General features: G+C 41.2%; 1 protein-coding gene across 3 annotated transcripts in view; it reads right to left on the bottom strand.

Annotated features, from left to right (window-relative positions):
• CTNNA3 (catenin alpha 3) overlaps positions 1-17612 on the bottom strand; it is a 957874-nt gene that overhangs the window by 248449 nt on the left and 691813 nt on the right. For all 3 annotated transcript variants that reach the window (XM_034438682.3, XM_087871803.1, XM_087871802.1), the window contains one exon: positions 8192-8392. In XM_034438682.3, the coding sequence (XP_034294573.2) occupies positions 8192-8392 (201 nt within the window). The remainder of the gene's footprint in view (positions 1-8191; positions 8393-17612) is intronic.

Genomic DNA, 17612 nt, shown 5'->3' with positions numbered 1-17612 from the left:
GAAAGTCAATAATCAGATTAGTAATACTGAAAGTTCATGAACCAGATCTCAAAGAGTGACTCAGTTGCAGAGTAGGAGGATGCTCTGGAGATACCACTGACTAAAAGAGATGAAACTTTATAACTCTGGAAACTTCCAGTGCTACTCAGACTGCAGATGTCTATAATCATAACACAGCTGGGCAACTTTTGAGCCAACTTGTGTCTGATTCAGAGCTGGGAGATGATGGCTCTCCTCCAATTTCTCAGCAGCGGAGTTGAGGGTACACTGAAAAGAAGGCATGGAGCTTCCAGATTCAGAAAAGATTCAGAGAAATAAGCAAGCATCATGGGAGAACTAGAAAAAGACAAAGCAAAAAGAAGTACCCTATATAATTTCAAGCATTATTCTTTCTATTTCCTTTTCCGATATTATTATACTCCTTGAAACCTTTGCCGAGCAGATTATTAGTTTGCTTATTTATTTTTTTTCCACCCTGGCTTTATTGTTGATCTGAAAACCAATACATTAGCTAGCTTGATCAATCATGGTGAAACTTTCGCACTTGCAGCTTTGGACAAGGCAAAAAGCTGGTATTTCACAGGAGGATTAAAAGATAAACCAAAGTTTATACTTTGGTTTAAGGAGGTTTAAATGGCATATAAGGAACCAAACAAAACTAGAGTCCAGTCCTGTACCATTTCAACAATACAGGTGCAAAGTACACACATATAAGATCATAGCAAACTTATAAAGTAGTTGCAAAAGCCCAGAATTGAGGATTTTAAGCCTCAGCCGGCTGAGAATAACCAATGAGGGAACTCCAGAGTATTAAAACTCCACAGCAAAGTTTTTATTTAAGATTATTTTCCTCTCCTTTAACTGGCTCCTGTCCATGACAGCCATACCTAATATTTTACTGGGATTTAGCTAATGAGAAAAGGGCTTGTTTGCATCCCTGCCTACAGGAACAAAATTCCACAGGCCAACCCTAATGTCCCCAGGAACAAATTGTTACACAGGGAATTCCAGGTCCTGCCCTCCAAATTACATATTCAGTATTCCATTTACCAAATCTAGAGAAATTCTTGATCAAATACTAGAGTTCATTTATACCAAACTTTTTCATATTTGATTTGTTTGTTTCAGTATATATGTATGTGTGTGTGTGTGTGTGTGTGTGTGTGTGTGTGTGTGTGTATTTTGTTCCAGAGACTCTAGAAAAATGCAGAGAAGAGCAACAAAGATGATTAGGGGACTCAAAGATAAAACATAAAAAGAACGGTTGCTGGAACTGGATATGTTTAGTCTTATGAAAAGAAGGACTAGGGGTGACATGATAGCAGTGTTCCGATATCTCAGGGGCTGCCATAAAGAAGAGGGAGTCAAGATATTCTCCAAAGCACCTGAGGGTAGGGCAAGAAGCAATGGGTGGAAACTAATCAAGGACAGAAGCAACCTAGAACTAAGGAGACATTTCCTGACAGTGAGAACAATTAATCAGTGGAACAACTTGCCTCCAGAAGTTGTGAATGATCCAACAATGGAAGTTTTTAAGAAGATGTTGGATAACCATTTGTCTGAAGTGGTGTAGGGTATCCTGCCTAAGCAGGGGGTTGGACTAGACCTCCAAGGTCCCTTCCAACTCTGTTATTCTATATTCCAGGTATTATGGAAATTGGTCCAAACCTAAACAAAAAATGACAGAATATGCTGCTGTGGTTGCATTTCAGGAGTACAAAGCAGAAGTTTTCTTGAATCCCATTAAACATATAATGATATGGCTTATAGGATAGCTAATCTGTAGGATCAATTAATCTTGATCTGAACTAATGCAATTTTAATTTGCTTAAAGCAGGATTAGGCTGTGCCAAGAAATACAGTAGACTCCAATAGCTCCTTTGGGCATTGATACAAAAGGCCAAGAATCATTTGATGAGAAAGGAAAGTACATATTCTTTAACACACCAAACAAACAAAGAGGTAATAACATATGAGCAAAAACGAGATAAATTATCCTCCAGGCACTGCTCTAAAAGAAAACAAAACCCAACTGGATACTGAAGAAGGAAGATTGCCAAAGGAAGGACATTGCTACAAAACTTATTCATTTCCATATTTAATGCAGTTTTATATTGTAGCACCTGGGATTTTGTTTACGCATCAACATAAAATGCTGAATGGATCCATACGAGAATGTTTTAACAGACGTATCCTAGATTATGATGATCTAGTAATACAGTAGTGGCCAAAATTATGGAAACCTTTTGGGGAAAGTGTATTTTTGAGGTTTGATGGCTAATAACACCACTTTTTTTTTTTTTTTTTTGGAGTTTCAATATAATCATATTCCACTGCTGGAATGGCCTGGGAATAGCCTAGACCTTAACCAAATTGAAAAACTGTGGAGCCGACTAAAGAAACTTGTTAGTCAGAAGCAACTCAGCAATAAAACCCAGTTAATAGAAGGAATCATCCAATTTTGGTTTCACATTATAACAGCTGCAGAACTAAAAGACTTGGTTCACTCCATGGGAAGACATTGTAAGACTGTAATTCATGCTAAAGGTTACCCAACTAAGTATTAACTGACATGGTGATAATTTTTGTATATCTCGTTTTTTTCTACGTGTTTCACTTTACTTCTTTCTACTGTAACTGCTATTCTAATAGCAAGTCCTTCATAAAAGTTATTGCATTACATTCTTGATTAAATTATCTTTCCATTGATATACAATTTTATGGCACTACTCCAAAAAAAAAAAAAAAGTGGTGTTATTAGCTAGTTTTAGAAAATACACTTTTCCCAAAAGGTTTCCACAATTTTAGCCACTGCTGTATAATCTGAGATATTACAAGAAATATTTACAATAATTTATAGCCTATTTTATTGTATAAACAAGAAAATTATCCCTACATAAACTGTTGCTTAACTCCTTCAAAACATCACCAGGGCACTGGTATTATTTAATCAAATCATGAAATGCCTCCAAGCAAACAGCCAAATGCAGAGAGCACCAAGGATTTCACAGTGTGACCCTGAGCTACATATAGTCTCTTCTATTAGAATGCCCTTCAAGTCACAGATTATGTTAAAGAACAATTATGGAATGTGCTTTTTTTGTGTGTGCTTCTGTTTTTCTCTTTAGAAATCTGTCATTTTATATGAAATAATTGGCACTGACAGACAAAACAAATGCCATATAGCTAACAGTCAAAATAGAGAATGATTTACATACACAGAAAACAATGTTTTCTGATTGTAGCATGAATGGGCCTTTCAGCATAAATTTGCCTAAAGTGGAATCAAAGATTTGGCACAAATGGACCTTAGCATTCTTTACCAGCTAGAAATGGATTCTGAATAGGCTGCTACAAAAAAGCAGCATTCAACAGTTAATCTTAGGCCTAATAGACATTATATTAATACACATTATATTAAACATGGACTACCGTTAAAAACACATGAAGAACTCTACCGGAAAAGTGTAAAGTCGACCCTTTTTCAAAGTAGCAATGATAACTTTTGTGAGCTTGAGTAGGACAAGCTGATAAAAAATCTCTCCCAGTGTTTTTCTAGTGAATATTCTTTCGTTTTTATTCTATCACTCTGTGTCTATGTAAACGAAACTCATGAACCTGAGCAGGGGTGGGCTTCAAAAATTTTAGCAAGGGGTTCTCTGCCCAGTTCCTGGGTGGGCATGGCCATGGTGGGCGTGGCCTAGTCGGCCTCCTGCACCACGGTGTGGGGGGGGTGTTTTTGCCCTCCCTGGGCTCTGGAGGCTTTTCTTGAGCCTCTGGAAAGGCAAAAACAGCCTCCCCAGGCTCCGGAGGCCCTCTGGAGGCTGGAAACGGGCCCGTTTCCAGCCTTCCCGAACTTCCGGTAGGCCTGTTTTTCGCCCTCCCTGAGCCTGCACTTACCTGCATCCAAAACGGGCCGTGTGGGGACTCCTGGGAGGGGTGGGGTGGGCAGGGCCAGCCAGGAGTGGGATTTGGGGGTTCTCCAAACTGCACAGAATCTTAGCTAGAGGTTCTCCTGAACCCCTGCAAACCCCCAGAAGCCCTGGGGGTTGGAACCTGAGGTTTCATCGTTCACCGTACACGTGCGTGCGCCTCCTGCCATCCAGCTGATTTTTGGGTCTCTGCCGTGCATGCATGGGGAGGATTATGCATGTATGCACCGGAGCAGGGGGAACGCAGGGGGGGCAGCACCCCCCATGGCCGATTTTTGGTCCCAGGAGGCTGCAGGGAGGCCTGCTAGGCCCAAAATGGGGCACGGGGGGGGGGCACATGCGGCACGCACATTGCATTATGGATGCTGGCACTCATGCACACGTACACTTTTGGAACACGAAGACAAAAAGGTTAGTCATCACTGGCCTAGTCTATACCTGTGCATTTGGTTTTTCCCTACTAAGTGCAGGACCTTACTTTTTTCACCACTGAACTGCATTTTGTTGGCTAAGGTCCATTGCTCAAATCTTCAAGATACATCTAAATCTTGAGCTTACTGTATCTTCTAATATGTTAACAATCCTCCCCACTTTGGTGTCATCTGCAAATCTGATGTAGCCTTACAATAAAGTAGTTATTAATAAAGTAGGGAAGGCTGACAAGGAAGACAATACATGGTCACAATGGAATCAATGAATAATATTGATGAGACTTCGTGGGCAACCCTTTAGTAAGCCAGTCCTTAAAATTTATGCTCCAACCGCCCATATAGAAGAAGAAGCAACTAAAGAGGTTTATGATCAAGTTCAGTTTAAAGTCAACATGCAAATAAGATGTGCTGCCTGTGATTGAAGGCTTTGGCATTCTAAAGTTGGAAATATTAAAAAGGAAAATGTAATTGAATTATATATCTTAAGAAGCCAAAATGAAGCAGGAGAATCACTTATCCATTGCTACCACTCCAATGTTTTCTTCATAGCTATCAATGTCTGTCAACAACCAAAATGATGCCCGTTTACATTGACATCAGTAGTTGGAGTACATAGAAATCAAACTGTGTGTATTATTGCTAAAAAGGTAGAGGAGCTTAGTTATAACAACAAAGACATGGCCAGGGGCTGAGGATAAAACAGATCATGAACTTCTCATATGATGGTTCCAAGCTGAGCTACAGCAGTAGGAGGAAGACAACCAGTTTCAACAACATTCCCACCATTTTCAAGGAGAACATCAGGAATCACTTTGAAGTCCTGAATCTCATCAATCAAAAATCAGAACAACTCTGGGATGAACTTTAAATAAGTACTGTTAAGGAGGAACGTGAAAACAGATTGTCAAGGATTAAGAAACAGAAGAGAGCAATCTGGATGTCAGAACAAATAGTGGAAATGCCAAGAAGTGCTGTGAAAGATAAGGCTCTCAGGAAGAAACTCAACGAAGAACTTCAGAGAAATGTTCAAAGAGACAAGACTACAAAAGTATCTGTAAGGACACTGGAAGAAATGCATACAGAAAAACAGTCACAGGAAAAACTAGATTGGAAGAGGATGAATATTGCTTTGAAACTGAAGGAAGAAATCAGAGGTGGGTTTCAGCAGGTTCTGACCAGTTCTGGAGAACTGGTAGCGGAAATTTTGAGTAGTTCGAAGAACCGGTAGTAAAAATTCTGACTGGCCCCACCCCCATCTATTCTCTGCCTCCCAAGTCCTAGCTGATTGGGAAGAAATGGGGATTTTGCAGTAACCTTCCCCTGGATTGGGGAGGGAATGGATATTTTACAGTATCCTTCCCCTGCCATGACCACCAAGCCATGCCACGCCCACCAAGCCACACCCACAGAACCGGTAGTAAAAAATTTTGAAACCCACCACTGGAAGAAATGTCAGTAACCTGAATTGTATTGATGAGACCATTCTGACAGCTGAAAATGCAAAGCATCTGCAAACTCTAGTAAGAAAAGTCAAGGAGCACAGTGAAAAAATGGAAGTCAAATCAAATATAAAGACAACCAAACTAATGAGAACAATGCAATACATTCTGAAGAAAGAAGATAGAAAGGAGGTGGATATTTTGAACATATTCTTAATCAATCCATCACTATGACCAGCTGGACTAAAGACAGCTATTCCAAAGGATATTTGTTTGTGGAGATAGTGACAGTACGGATGGTTGCTCTTTTTAAAAAAAAAAAAAAATTCCAAGTGCATCAAAATACGTACATTGCAAAATGATTCCACATAAATTTATGAAAATCCAAAAATATATCACCCTTGATAAAGTTACAATTAAAGTACTCCCCATTGAAAGCTATATCATTCAACTCCTAAGGCCAGTTAGAAGACATTGAAGTTTCATAGACTTTCTGAGTGTCAGAAGGAAAGGGGCCATTTCAATGTCCGGGGGGGGGGGGTTGTTATTCCAAAGGAAAGGAGCAAAAGGCATCCTTCCGTTGCCCTTTGGTGTGGACATATTTCATTGAGATAAAATAAATATTTTAATGGGATATATAAACAACAAGGAAACAACGCTTCCTGGGAGAAGTTAATTGTAAAATTATGCATTTTAGAAAAATGCGTATGAAAATAAGTACAAATTGTCATGCCAGCCTTTTAAAAATAATGAAGTGATGCCCCATAATGAGGTAAAAATGGAGAAAAGAAAAATGGGAGACATTGAAATTAACATGTTTGTATATCCCTCAGGACATAAAGGGAAATAAATTATTTGTACGAATATCTCTACGGCCCATTTGACTCTTATATTACATTTGTGGTGAGAAAGAGGAATGTGTTGCTCACAATTCCAGCAGCTACATTTTAACACAAATCAAGTAATAATCACACTTTTTGACAGAGGAATTCTAGCTTAATAGTAGACTACAACAATTGACACGAAGAGCTATGTTTCTAATTTAATCCTATTTAAGCAGATTGGATACAGGTGGTAGTAGGAAATCATCTGCCTGAGAATCTGAAGGGATACCTCCCACCAAAACAGAAAAATACAGAGTTATATTTTAAAAAATTGTATGACTGTAGAATTGTAGAAAGTTTGGTATGGAGATGAAGTTGCTGCCCTAGAAACCAGGAGACCATGAGTTCTAGTCCCAAGTTAGGCATGAAAAGTGGCCAGGTAACTTGGGGCCAATCACTCTTTCTCAGCCCACCTTACTTCACAGGGTTGCTGTTGTGGGAAAAATAGGAGGAAGAAAGAATATTATGTATGTTCTCCACCTTGAGTTATTTATACAAATAATAAAATAAAGGTAAAGGTTCCCCTCACACATATGTGCTAGTCGTTCCCGATTCTAGGGCGCTATGCTCATCTCCATTTCAAAGCCGAACAGCCAGCGCTGTCTGAGACGTCTCCGTGGTCATGTGGCCGGCATGACTAAACGCCAAAGGCACACGGAACACTGTTACGTTCCCACCAAAGGTGGTCCCTATTTTTCTAGTTGCATTTTTTACGTGCTTTTGAACTGCTAGGTTGGCAGAAGCTGGGACAAGTAACGGGAGCTCACCCCATTACGCGGCACTAGGGATTCGAACCACTGAACTGCTGACCTTTCAATCAACAAGCTGAGTGTCTTAGCCACTGAGCCACCACGTCCCTTGTATACAAATAATAAAGATGGATAAAAAAGCTGATGAATAAATGAAAAGGCTTATTCTGTTTTCTTTGGTGTTAAATAGCTATTTCGGGTGTTCAAATTACTTCTTCATAGATACAATCTCATCCTGAGAATAAAGTGGATCTCTTATGGCCACCTACTAAATGAGCTTTTTAGCCAGTGGCTTCCCAGTTCCCACTCCTAATTTTCATGTACTCATAGAGTTTTCACGCATAGTGGAACTTTGATTCTATGTGCCACTATTTTGAAACAGCAACATTAGACCCCCATTCTACCAAAATATACAGATTGAAGCAGAAATCCAATATTCTTGCTAAATCCAATGGCCAAATATTGCCCAACCATAGGCAAAGTATTTATATGAGAAAATATTAATGTCCTAATAACGCCATGTTTTATCTATTTTTATATATAGCGAGGAACATGTGAGAGACAGATATCAAACAGAGAAAATATAGGTCTCCTACTGCACACAGAAATCTAGGCAAATATTCCTAAATGGACACCTTTAACTTTTGTAATAAAATACACAAGTCAACTATAATTTCAGTTTTAGTGAATTGGTTATATTCCTTGTGGAAACACAACAGAAATTAAGAACGTAGGAAAAAATGCATATCTACATACCGGCATTTGAGAGATAGCGCACATTTCTCATCACTCCTTCAGTGTAGGCTCCGGTCTCATAATTGTCCATCTCACCAGAGACAATGTCCACCACTCTTGCTGCCCTCCCACGGAGGGCACCAGCCGCACGGTCCAGTTCGTCGGGATTCTGTTCTCTTAAGGCAATAATGCACTTGTTTACATCCTCCAGAATATGACTTTCTATGAGAAAATGAGATCACACAAGGTTACTTCGACCAAGTGCCTTGACTAGTTTCTTTTCTGCCAATAAGACTAATGAATGAAACCAATTGATTGATGTTATAGCCCATGGGTGTCAAACTCAAGGCCCAGAGGCCGGACCTGGCCTTGGGGTACTTAGATCTGCCCCACAGGGCCACCCTGGAAATGGGGTTGGACTGACCCATGGTGCTTCTGCCAGTGAAATTGGAACTTGTGAGAGCTGCATGCGGCTCTCCTGAGCTCTTTTTTCACGGGCATAGGGTTGCAAGATGCTGTTGTAGCCAAAAATGGAGCTCGTGAGGGCCACACATGGCCCTCACGAACTCTGTTTTTTCTGGCAGAGGGTTGCAGGAGGCCATCGCAGCTGAAAACGGAGCTCGGGAGACCGTTTCTCTGACAGAGCACTCGGGCCCCCACAGGTGCCCCCGACCCAAATGATTTCAAGCTGGCCATGTCCACCCTGACCACACCCACTCCTCCCCCCCGAAGACAAACACAAACCTTTTGCAGCCCTCAATGAAATCGTGTTTGACACCCGTGTTATAGCCAAAATTTCTTATGTGAGTACAGGTCAATACATAAACAATATATTGTACTAATATAAAGGAATTCTTTAAAGATCTATACATAAATGTGCATGAACTCTTATGGACATTTTGCTAAGTTTTCCTTCTTTTTCTAGTTTTTGGAAGCATATGTTGGTATTTGCTTTTTATAATAATATAAATGCAGTACTTAATATGGTATAAGCACATGTTTCAATTGTTTATTTGGTTTATTATATTTTCAACCTAATCTATCATTTTTAATTTCCAACTCCTGAGAAGGTCATTTGAAGGAAAATTACTGTTCCAATAGCACCCAATAGACTTTGCACCTAAGTAAATGTAAAATCCTCAAGTTAGTATTATATATTTTAAGATTGGCTACAACATGCTATAGTCAGAAGGAAAATCTATACCAAGCCTCCACAAAGGTAATTAAAATTAGAATAATTAATCAGCAGCTCATAATCTTTTTGTAGCGTTAATTTCCTGCATTATTCGTGTTCAATCATCTCTATATAAGAGCCTTTCTTCAGACCAAATGTCGAACTTCATCCAACATATTAATCTGTAATACAGGGATTACAGACAACTTTTCAGTTGCTCTACGTAATTAAAAAGTATTCAAATAAGAATGTTCACTTCAGTCTACAAAACAACTGATTGACAGAATTGTGAGAAAGCTTCAATTCAATTCTAACGGGTAGACACTTTCTGTGTTGGCAGACATAATCTGTGGCAAGCAGAGCAGATTCAACTAACAATATTTTTTTTTTTAAAAAAAAAAATTGATTTATATGCCGCCCTTCTCCGGAGACTCAGGGCAGCTTACAATGCGTTAAGCAATAGTCTTCATCCTTTTGTATATTTATACAAAGTCAGCTTATTGCCCCCACAGTCTGGGTCCTCATTTTATCTACCTTAGAAAGGATGGAAGGCTGAGTCAACCTTGAGCCTGGTGAGATTTAAACTTACAGTAATTGCAGACAGCTGGTGTTAATCACAATGCTATTAGTCTGCTGAGCCACCAGGCCCTTAATTTGTGCTGATAGGGAGAAAAACCCATAGTAGAGAAAGCTAGGTTTCTGTAGATCACTAAAATTTCTGTCCTTATCTCTTCATTTACTTCCTAAACACCCTTCTCGTAACACTCCCCTGCAGCAGAACAATAATGGGTTAAAAATTAGACTATAATGTCAAAGGAGAAAACACACTCCCACAGCAGGGCAGTATGAAGCCAACAATTCTGGCTTCACATCGTAAAACATAGATCAGTGCTGGGTTCTGAGATGTCTTTGATAACAAACAATGCGTCAAGCGCTGGGGAAACTAGGAGATTCAGGCCGTTCAAATGAGTATAAAGATGTTTTGCAAGCTTAAACTGTCAACAAGAATCTGACCAACTAGCGGTCAAAGAAAATGAGGGGGAGATAAGAGAGGCATTCAAGGTGAGCTGGTGTTAGATCTCTTGTCGCACATGGACTTGTGACTTATGTAGAGGTGGTATTCAGCCGGTTTGTACCGGTTCTGGCAAACTGGTAGCGGCAACTGTGGGTGGGCCTATTTAGCCACGTTTTTGAGGCCGGGTTCATGCACGGAAGGTGCTCGCGCGCGAAGCACACATGCATGTGCGGAGCAAACTGGTGGTAAACATATGTGGAACCCACTGCTGGACTTATGACACATTTGACCCCTCCCTCGGGCTCAGCCTGGTCATCTCCTACATAATGACTAATCCTGCATCACTCTAGCTCAGTGTCTTTCAACCTTGGCAACTTTAAGACATATGTACTTCAACTCAAGAATTCTGAGAGTTGAAGTCCACATGTATTAATGTTGCTAAGACTGAGAAACACTGTGGTAGTTACTTAATGCCTCTGATGAAGGGAGACGTAAGTCACAAAAGCTTATGCTTTCTAAAAAGTGGGTTAGTCATAAAAGATGCTATCAGACGTCTTCTGATTTTTAACAAAAAAATAATAATTTTAAAGTGAGTGGTTATTAACAAAGAAATTCACAGAACCAAGAGACGTAGTTGGTTTACGCACATAAGCCCTGCTCTAATTAAGAAATGCATATCATAACCTCTGCTGGGTTTTAATATTACCTCGATAGAAGAAAATGAGCCAGGCATGTTGAATAAGATAATAAAACAATTGTTCAGTAATAGAACAATACAGAAAAGGGCAGAGCTCACAGCAGCACTTATCTGGGAGTTCTAAAATACCTTCATTATATTTTTTAGAGAATTCCATAGAAAAGCCAGATTTGATAAAGAGCTTCCCCACAGAAACACCACAGCAGCTTGCAAGATAGAACACAGAATGTAAGATAATGGAATCAGAAGGGATGTTAGAGGTCTTCTAGTCCAGTGATGGCTAACCTTTTTGTTGTTGCGTGCCGAAAGTGTGCGCCCACACCCATAATGCAATGCATGTGTGATCCCGCCGTGCACCCTGCCCCTGCACATGCACGCATGACCCACCCACACTCCCCCCGCACATGCGCACGTGACCACCTGAGCTCCCCTCATGCCCCGTTTTGGGCCTAGTAAGCCCCCCTGCAGCCTCCTGGGAGCAAAAATGGGCCGCGGGGGGCCGCGCTTCACACCCCGTGCCCCATTTATTTATTTATTTATTTTATTTTATTTCTATACCGCCCTTCTCCCGAAGGACTCAGGGCAGTGTACAGCCTAATTAAAAGCACAAAGACAGACAAAATTTAAAAATAATTTAAAATTATTAAATAATTGGCTCAATTATAAAACCCCCAAATTTAAAATCCCATATTTAAAACCAATTAAAATCTTTACATTGATAGCCTGGCCTGGCGGAACAACAAGGTTTTGAGGGCACAGCGAAATACACGGAGATCGGAGATCTTACGAATTTCCGGGGGCAGTTCATTTTGGGCCTGGTAGGCCTCCCTGCACGTATAACCCATAATGCAATACGTGTGCAACCCCCCCCCCACACTCAGGTGTGCACATCTCACACATGCGCCCCGCCCCCTGTACATGCGCAGCAGAGACCCAAAGATCAGCTGGCCGGCGGGAGGCACATGCGCATGCACACTGGAGCTGAGCTGGGGTGACGGCTTGCGTGCCCATAGGTTCGCACTCACAGTTCTAGTCCAACTCCCTTTTCAAGCAGGAGACCCTATACCATTCCAGACAAATGGCTGTCCAGTCTCTTCTTGAAAATCTCCAGTGATGGAGTAGCCATAACTTTGATTATGGCATGTCATTCCATTGATTAATTGTACTCACTGTCAGGGAATTTCTCCTTACTTCTAGGTTGAATCTCTCTTTAATGATCTTCCACCCATTACTTTTTGTCTTGCCCTCAGGTGCTTTGGAGAATAAATTGACTCCCAATTCTCTATGATAGGCCCTCAAGTACTGAAAGACAGCTATCATATTATCCCTAGTCCTTCTCTTCGATAGGCTAGACATACCTAGGTCCCTCAATCATTCATCAGATGGTTTAGCCTCCAGATGTCTTATCTTTGTGCTGTCCTCTGCACCGTTTCTAGGATTTCAACATCTTTTTTGTGTCATGGAGACCAGTAATGGTCACGATGTCCACACAAAGGTGATGCAAATGATGTAAAAAAAAACCTTTTCACAACAAGCTCTGCCCAGGGCCCAACTTGATGGCAAATCTAGACAGCATACTAAAAAGCGGAGACATCACCCTGCCAACAAAAGTGCGTATAGTCAAGGCTATGGTTTTCCCAGTTACAAAGTATGGCTGTGAAAGTTGGACCATAAGGAAGTTTGAGCACCAAAGAATTGAGGCCTTTGAACTAAGGTGCTGGAGAAGATTCCTGCGAGTCTCTTGGACTGCAAGGCGATCAAACCGGTCAGTCCTAGAGGAGATCAACTCTGACTGCTCTTTAGAAGGCCAGATCCTGAAGATGAAACTCAAATGCTTTGGCCACCTAATGAGAAGGAAGAACTCACTGGAGAAGAGCCTAATGCTGGGAAAGATTGAGGGCAAAAGAAGAAGGGGACGACAGATAATGAGGTGGCTGGATGGAGTCACTGAAGCAATTGGTGTGAGCTTAAATGGACTCCAGAGGATGGTAGAGGACAGGAAGGCCTGAAGGAACGTTGTCCATGGGGTCGCGATGGGTCAAACATGACTTCGCAACTAAGACCAACAACAAGGGCCCAACTTGACATTCTAGCTCTTCATAGTAAGTTTACTAACAGGATAGAATGGAAAAAGTAGCGTGCCCTTCACAATGCAGCAGACCAAATGGTAAGAGATGGGAGGGAGGTGGAGTAGATAAGTAAAGCTGAGTTGATGAGCACCTTGCAGTCATAAGTACGAGCAGGATGCCCAGCTCCCAGATTTTGATCACATGATTACAGAGGTGCAGCAATGGCCATAACTTCAAAGACCAGTCATAACTACCATTCGATCTGTCATACAGCTGCTCAATAATGGGACATTATTCTGGAATGTGGCTTTATCTCCCTCCAAGATTAGACTTGCCCAGATCCTATTAGTCTCCAGGAAGGTTTTGAAAATCTGCCTGCTTCTTTCCATGTTAGGGTTATCTTGCCCCCACAAAATGGAGTGTATATTGGGGTGTCCTGACTATGTTATTGATTATTAATTTATCAAATTTACCTAGCTGCCCATTTCACCAGAAGCAATTCTGGATTGTTGTGTTTTCTGTTGTTGAAATTCACTCACCTTCCTTTGAGAATTAAGTCCTCAATTAATCCTTTATTGCACTATGATTTTTAATCATACAGCTTTGAAATCTTTTGAACATTTAAAGCGTTCCACTCTTTGCACACTACTCTTCCCACTGTTTTAATTATTCCCTTATGTGTTTTCATTTCAAAACCACCTCAAAATGTACATTTTCTAAAGCAAGTAATTGTTTATTCAATCATGTCTGTTGACATAGAGGGAAAAGTGATATGTTGATACCCTTCACAGGAATATATCATCTGTGCAAGCAAACCTAATATGACACATGCTGAGTCAAGCTGCATTGTTTTAATTATTAGTATACTTATATCTGACCTTTAATTATTAGCTGAAGATTCAGGCCAGGTGAATTTTACATACAAAATAGGGGGGGCAGATACTATGCTTCTCCTATCTAGAGAAAGAAAGAACATGAAGTGACATCAATTATCATATTTGCATTACAGGGTATGGATAAGGCTACCAAGTGTGTTACTAAAGACAGGGAGTGCTAAATTTTGTTTGTTTTTCTTTTTAAGTCATTAAATGTTCCAAATAATATCTCAAGTGAATGATTTGAATAAAAAAAAATATCTGTGTCTTATTGAGGTCTAATCAAGGGAGAAAGAGGCAGTAATAAAGAATTGTTTCAATTGGAGTCATTTCTAGAAGATGCTCAAATTGTGAGCTGCTAAATCAGACCTTTAATACTACATGAATCTGCCACTCAAAAAACAGCATAATATAGATGCTATACTGCTTTTTCCCATGGTTGTTTTCAGTGGTGGGTTTCAAATACTTTCACCACCAGTTTGTCGAAAATGTGAGCGTGTGCACACGGCTTCCGTGCATGCACACACAGCTTCCACACATAGCTTCCATGCATGCACGCACAGCTTCCGCACATGCACGCACGGCTTCCGCGCATGTGCACACAGCTAACACCACACTGCGAGGCTCAATCGAGCAGCCTTTCAGGGCCTGCTCCTGTCCACCTCTGCTCTCTGGGGCAGCAGCTGCTTTTCTCCACACTGCTGGGAGAGCATCTTGTGCAATGTAGCAGCTGTGAGCCACTGCTTTTCTCTAAGTCCCATCTGTGGCAGAGAAGCAGCAGCCATGTTGAATGCTGTGGTGTAGCCAGTAGTGCGATTTGCCGGTTCTCTGAACTACTCAAAATTTCCACTACCGGTTCGCCGGATCCGGTCTGAAACAGCTGAATATCACCTCTGATTGTTTTCTTGAAACAAATCCTGAAAATTATGAAAGAAGTTTTCCACTCATCTCGATAGTGTTGATATAACTTTTCAATCAACAGTTGAATTTTTTTTAGTTAATTCTGTACTTTTTAAAGACTAGACATGGGGGGGGGAAATAAAAAAAAAGAAAGAGCACTAATATTTTATATTTATTCTCCTTGCTCTCTTAATATTATATGAGTACAGACATGCCTGCAACGTCTGCAAAGTGAATATAGAGTGACTATTACATTAGATTATGCACAACTAAGTGCCATCCATTTCAGAGATGCCAATAAAATATTGTCAGAAGCTAATGGCCATCTGCTCTTCCTACATAATTGCTCAGGTGAAGACATTGTTTTGGGGAAATATTCTATTGTATCTGCTATATATCTGCTTTACCAAATCCTGCTTTACCAAATGGAATGGCACTGAAATATGTCCTCCACTGTATGTCTTTCTGAGATACCAGCTGGAAACTGATTATTTAAGTTGCAATTTGCAAATCACTTACACAGCAGACTTGCACTTAATCTGGATGGCCTTGTCTTTTCCTTGAAAATGTCTGTAAGATGTGTTTGTGTGTGTGTGTGGGGAGGAGACAGAAGCAGAGAAGCAGTGGGTAAGAGCAGTGGTGGGATTCAAATAATTTAACAACCGGTTCTCTGCTCTAATGACCGGCTGGGTGGGCGTGGCCATGGTGGGCATGGCCAAGGGGTGTGACAGGCAGCACTCGGCCTCCTGCACCCCCCTGGGACCAAAAACTGGCCATGGGGGTGCTGCCCTGCCCCCCCCGGTGCCCCATTTTGGGCCTAGTAGGCCTCCCTGCAGCCTCCTGGGAGCAAAAGTGGGCCATGGGGGGCATGCTGTTCCCCCCTGCATCCATTTTTGGGTCTAGTAGGCCTCCCTGCACTTACCTGGGAGCCAAAATGGGGCACGTGTGGACTCCTGGAAGGGGAGGGGAGGGGAGGGGCCAGCCAGCAATTAACAACCAATTTGCCCAAACCGGCCTGAACCGGCCGAATCCCACCACTGGGCAAGGGGTACCTAATTATTTTGGTATAATAATGTAGATTTCATTATTATGCAATTTAAAAAACAGGAGCAAGTACAGCATCCTACTAATTAGACCCAAAATGGGACATTGGCACCTAGCTTAGAACTGAGATCACAGAATGCAGAGAAGAGCAAAAAATGGAGCTGTACTGGTGCATAATTGAGAACCATATTAAGAAGAAGAGCTTCTGCATCGTTAAGATTATGAATGCTGTTGCATTGTGTTCCAGAGGGAGGGCATCACAAAAGGAAAGGCTCTGTCAATGTTCAACAATACCCCCATTTGTAGACAGAACTCCAAGGCAGTTGATTCCTCAAAGAACAGCTTTATTAGGAAGTGTCATCTTGGCACAACTAGTGACTCTAAAGCCAGCTCTAAAAATTCCCGCACTTTTCACCATATTAAAAAGCAAATGTTTCCTGTTTTCCCAAAACAATAAATCACATGGTCCAGTCTGGATACTAGCTGGTTGCCTGGTTACCTCTCTCCTCCTCCTCTGGCCAGCCAGCTGTTGGAATGTCCCTGACTCATCAGAAAGCTATGTTGTTTTGATTACAAACCCACATCTACCTCTATCCCCCTTCAATTCCAAGCTGTGTCAGCCTGAAGCCATGTGGAAAGAAACCCTGATAGGAAAGACCCTCCCCCCAGAAAAGAAAATGGGCCACAGCCAGGTCAGCTTCAGGCCTGACAGCAGGGCCGGATTTTCCTATAGGCTAACTAGGCTTCAGCCGAGGGCCTCAAGATCAAGAGGGGCCTAAATTCAAATTGTTAGCAAAATTAAAATTACACTTTCACTATAGGTGAAAGGGCCTCATAAGTGGAATAGCCTAGGGCCTCTTTTCATCTAAATCCGGCCCTGCCTGACAGGCTCTTTTTCTGGGTTGTGATGCCAGGTGGACTCTGTCTCAGAGCATGCCTCTCCTGTTGGATCTAGCAAGATGGGAAAATATCACTGGGAAGAAGCTCCATGCCATGAAAAGGCTACATATGATAAATATGAAAGTAGGAACCCAGAGATTGCCAACGGTTCAAGTTTGGCTTCAGTGTACAGTGAAAATTGGCGGAATTTGCATTATGACATCCCAATGCATGCTTTATAACTTTTTTCTCACCAATCACTGCAGATATCAATGCATAATGAATATACATTTATGTACAAATACAGATATTTGGCACTGACTGCTGAAGAATAAATCATTTACATGCTTGACAAATCAGTATTTGAAAAAAAAAATGCTGAAGACATTTCTGTGATCATGTGGCCAGCATGACTATCCACCGAGGCATACGGAACATTGTTACCTTCCCACCAAGGTGGTACCCATTAATCTACTTGCCTTTTCATACTTTCGAACTGCTAGGTGGCAGGAGCTGGGACAAGTAATGGGAGCTCACTCTATCACACAGCGCTCAGGTCTCAAACCTCGACTGTCAGCTTTCCAGCTGATAAACTCTGTGTCTTTAACTGCTGAATCATTGTGTTCCCTTCACCACTGAGCCATTGTGCCCCCAATAAGAAACATATTTACTGCTATATCTGAATTAGGTTCCCCACAAATATTTTTTTAAAAATGTAGAGAACAGCTGTCTCATCAGCCCCTACTTTTGCCTGACCTTGTTTTTATTTATTTATTTATTTATTTATTT

This window comes from Pantherophis guttatus, chromosome 6 (assembly GCF_059756535.1).
Source record: "Pantherophis guttatus breed Tessera chromosome 6, ASM5975653v1, whole genome shotgun sequence".
NCBI classification, from domain to species: domain Eukaryota; kingdom Metazoa; phylum Chordata; class Lepidosauria; order Squamata; family Colubridae; genus Pantherophis; species Pantherophis guttatus.
The sequence above is the reverse complement of the archived record's forward strand: the minus strand, read 5'-3'. Positions and strand labels throughout refer to the sequence as shown.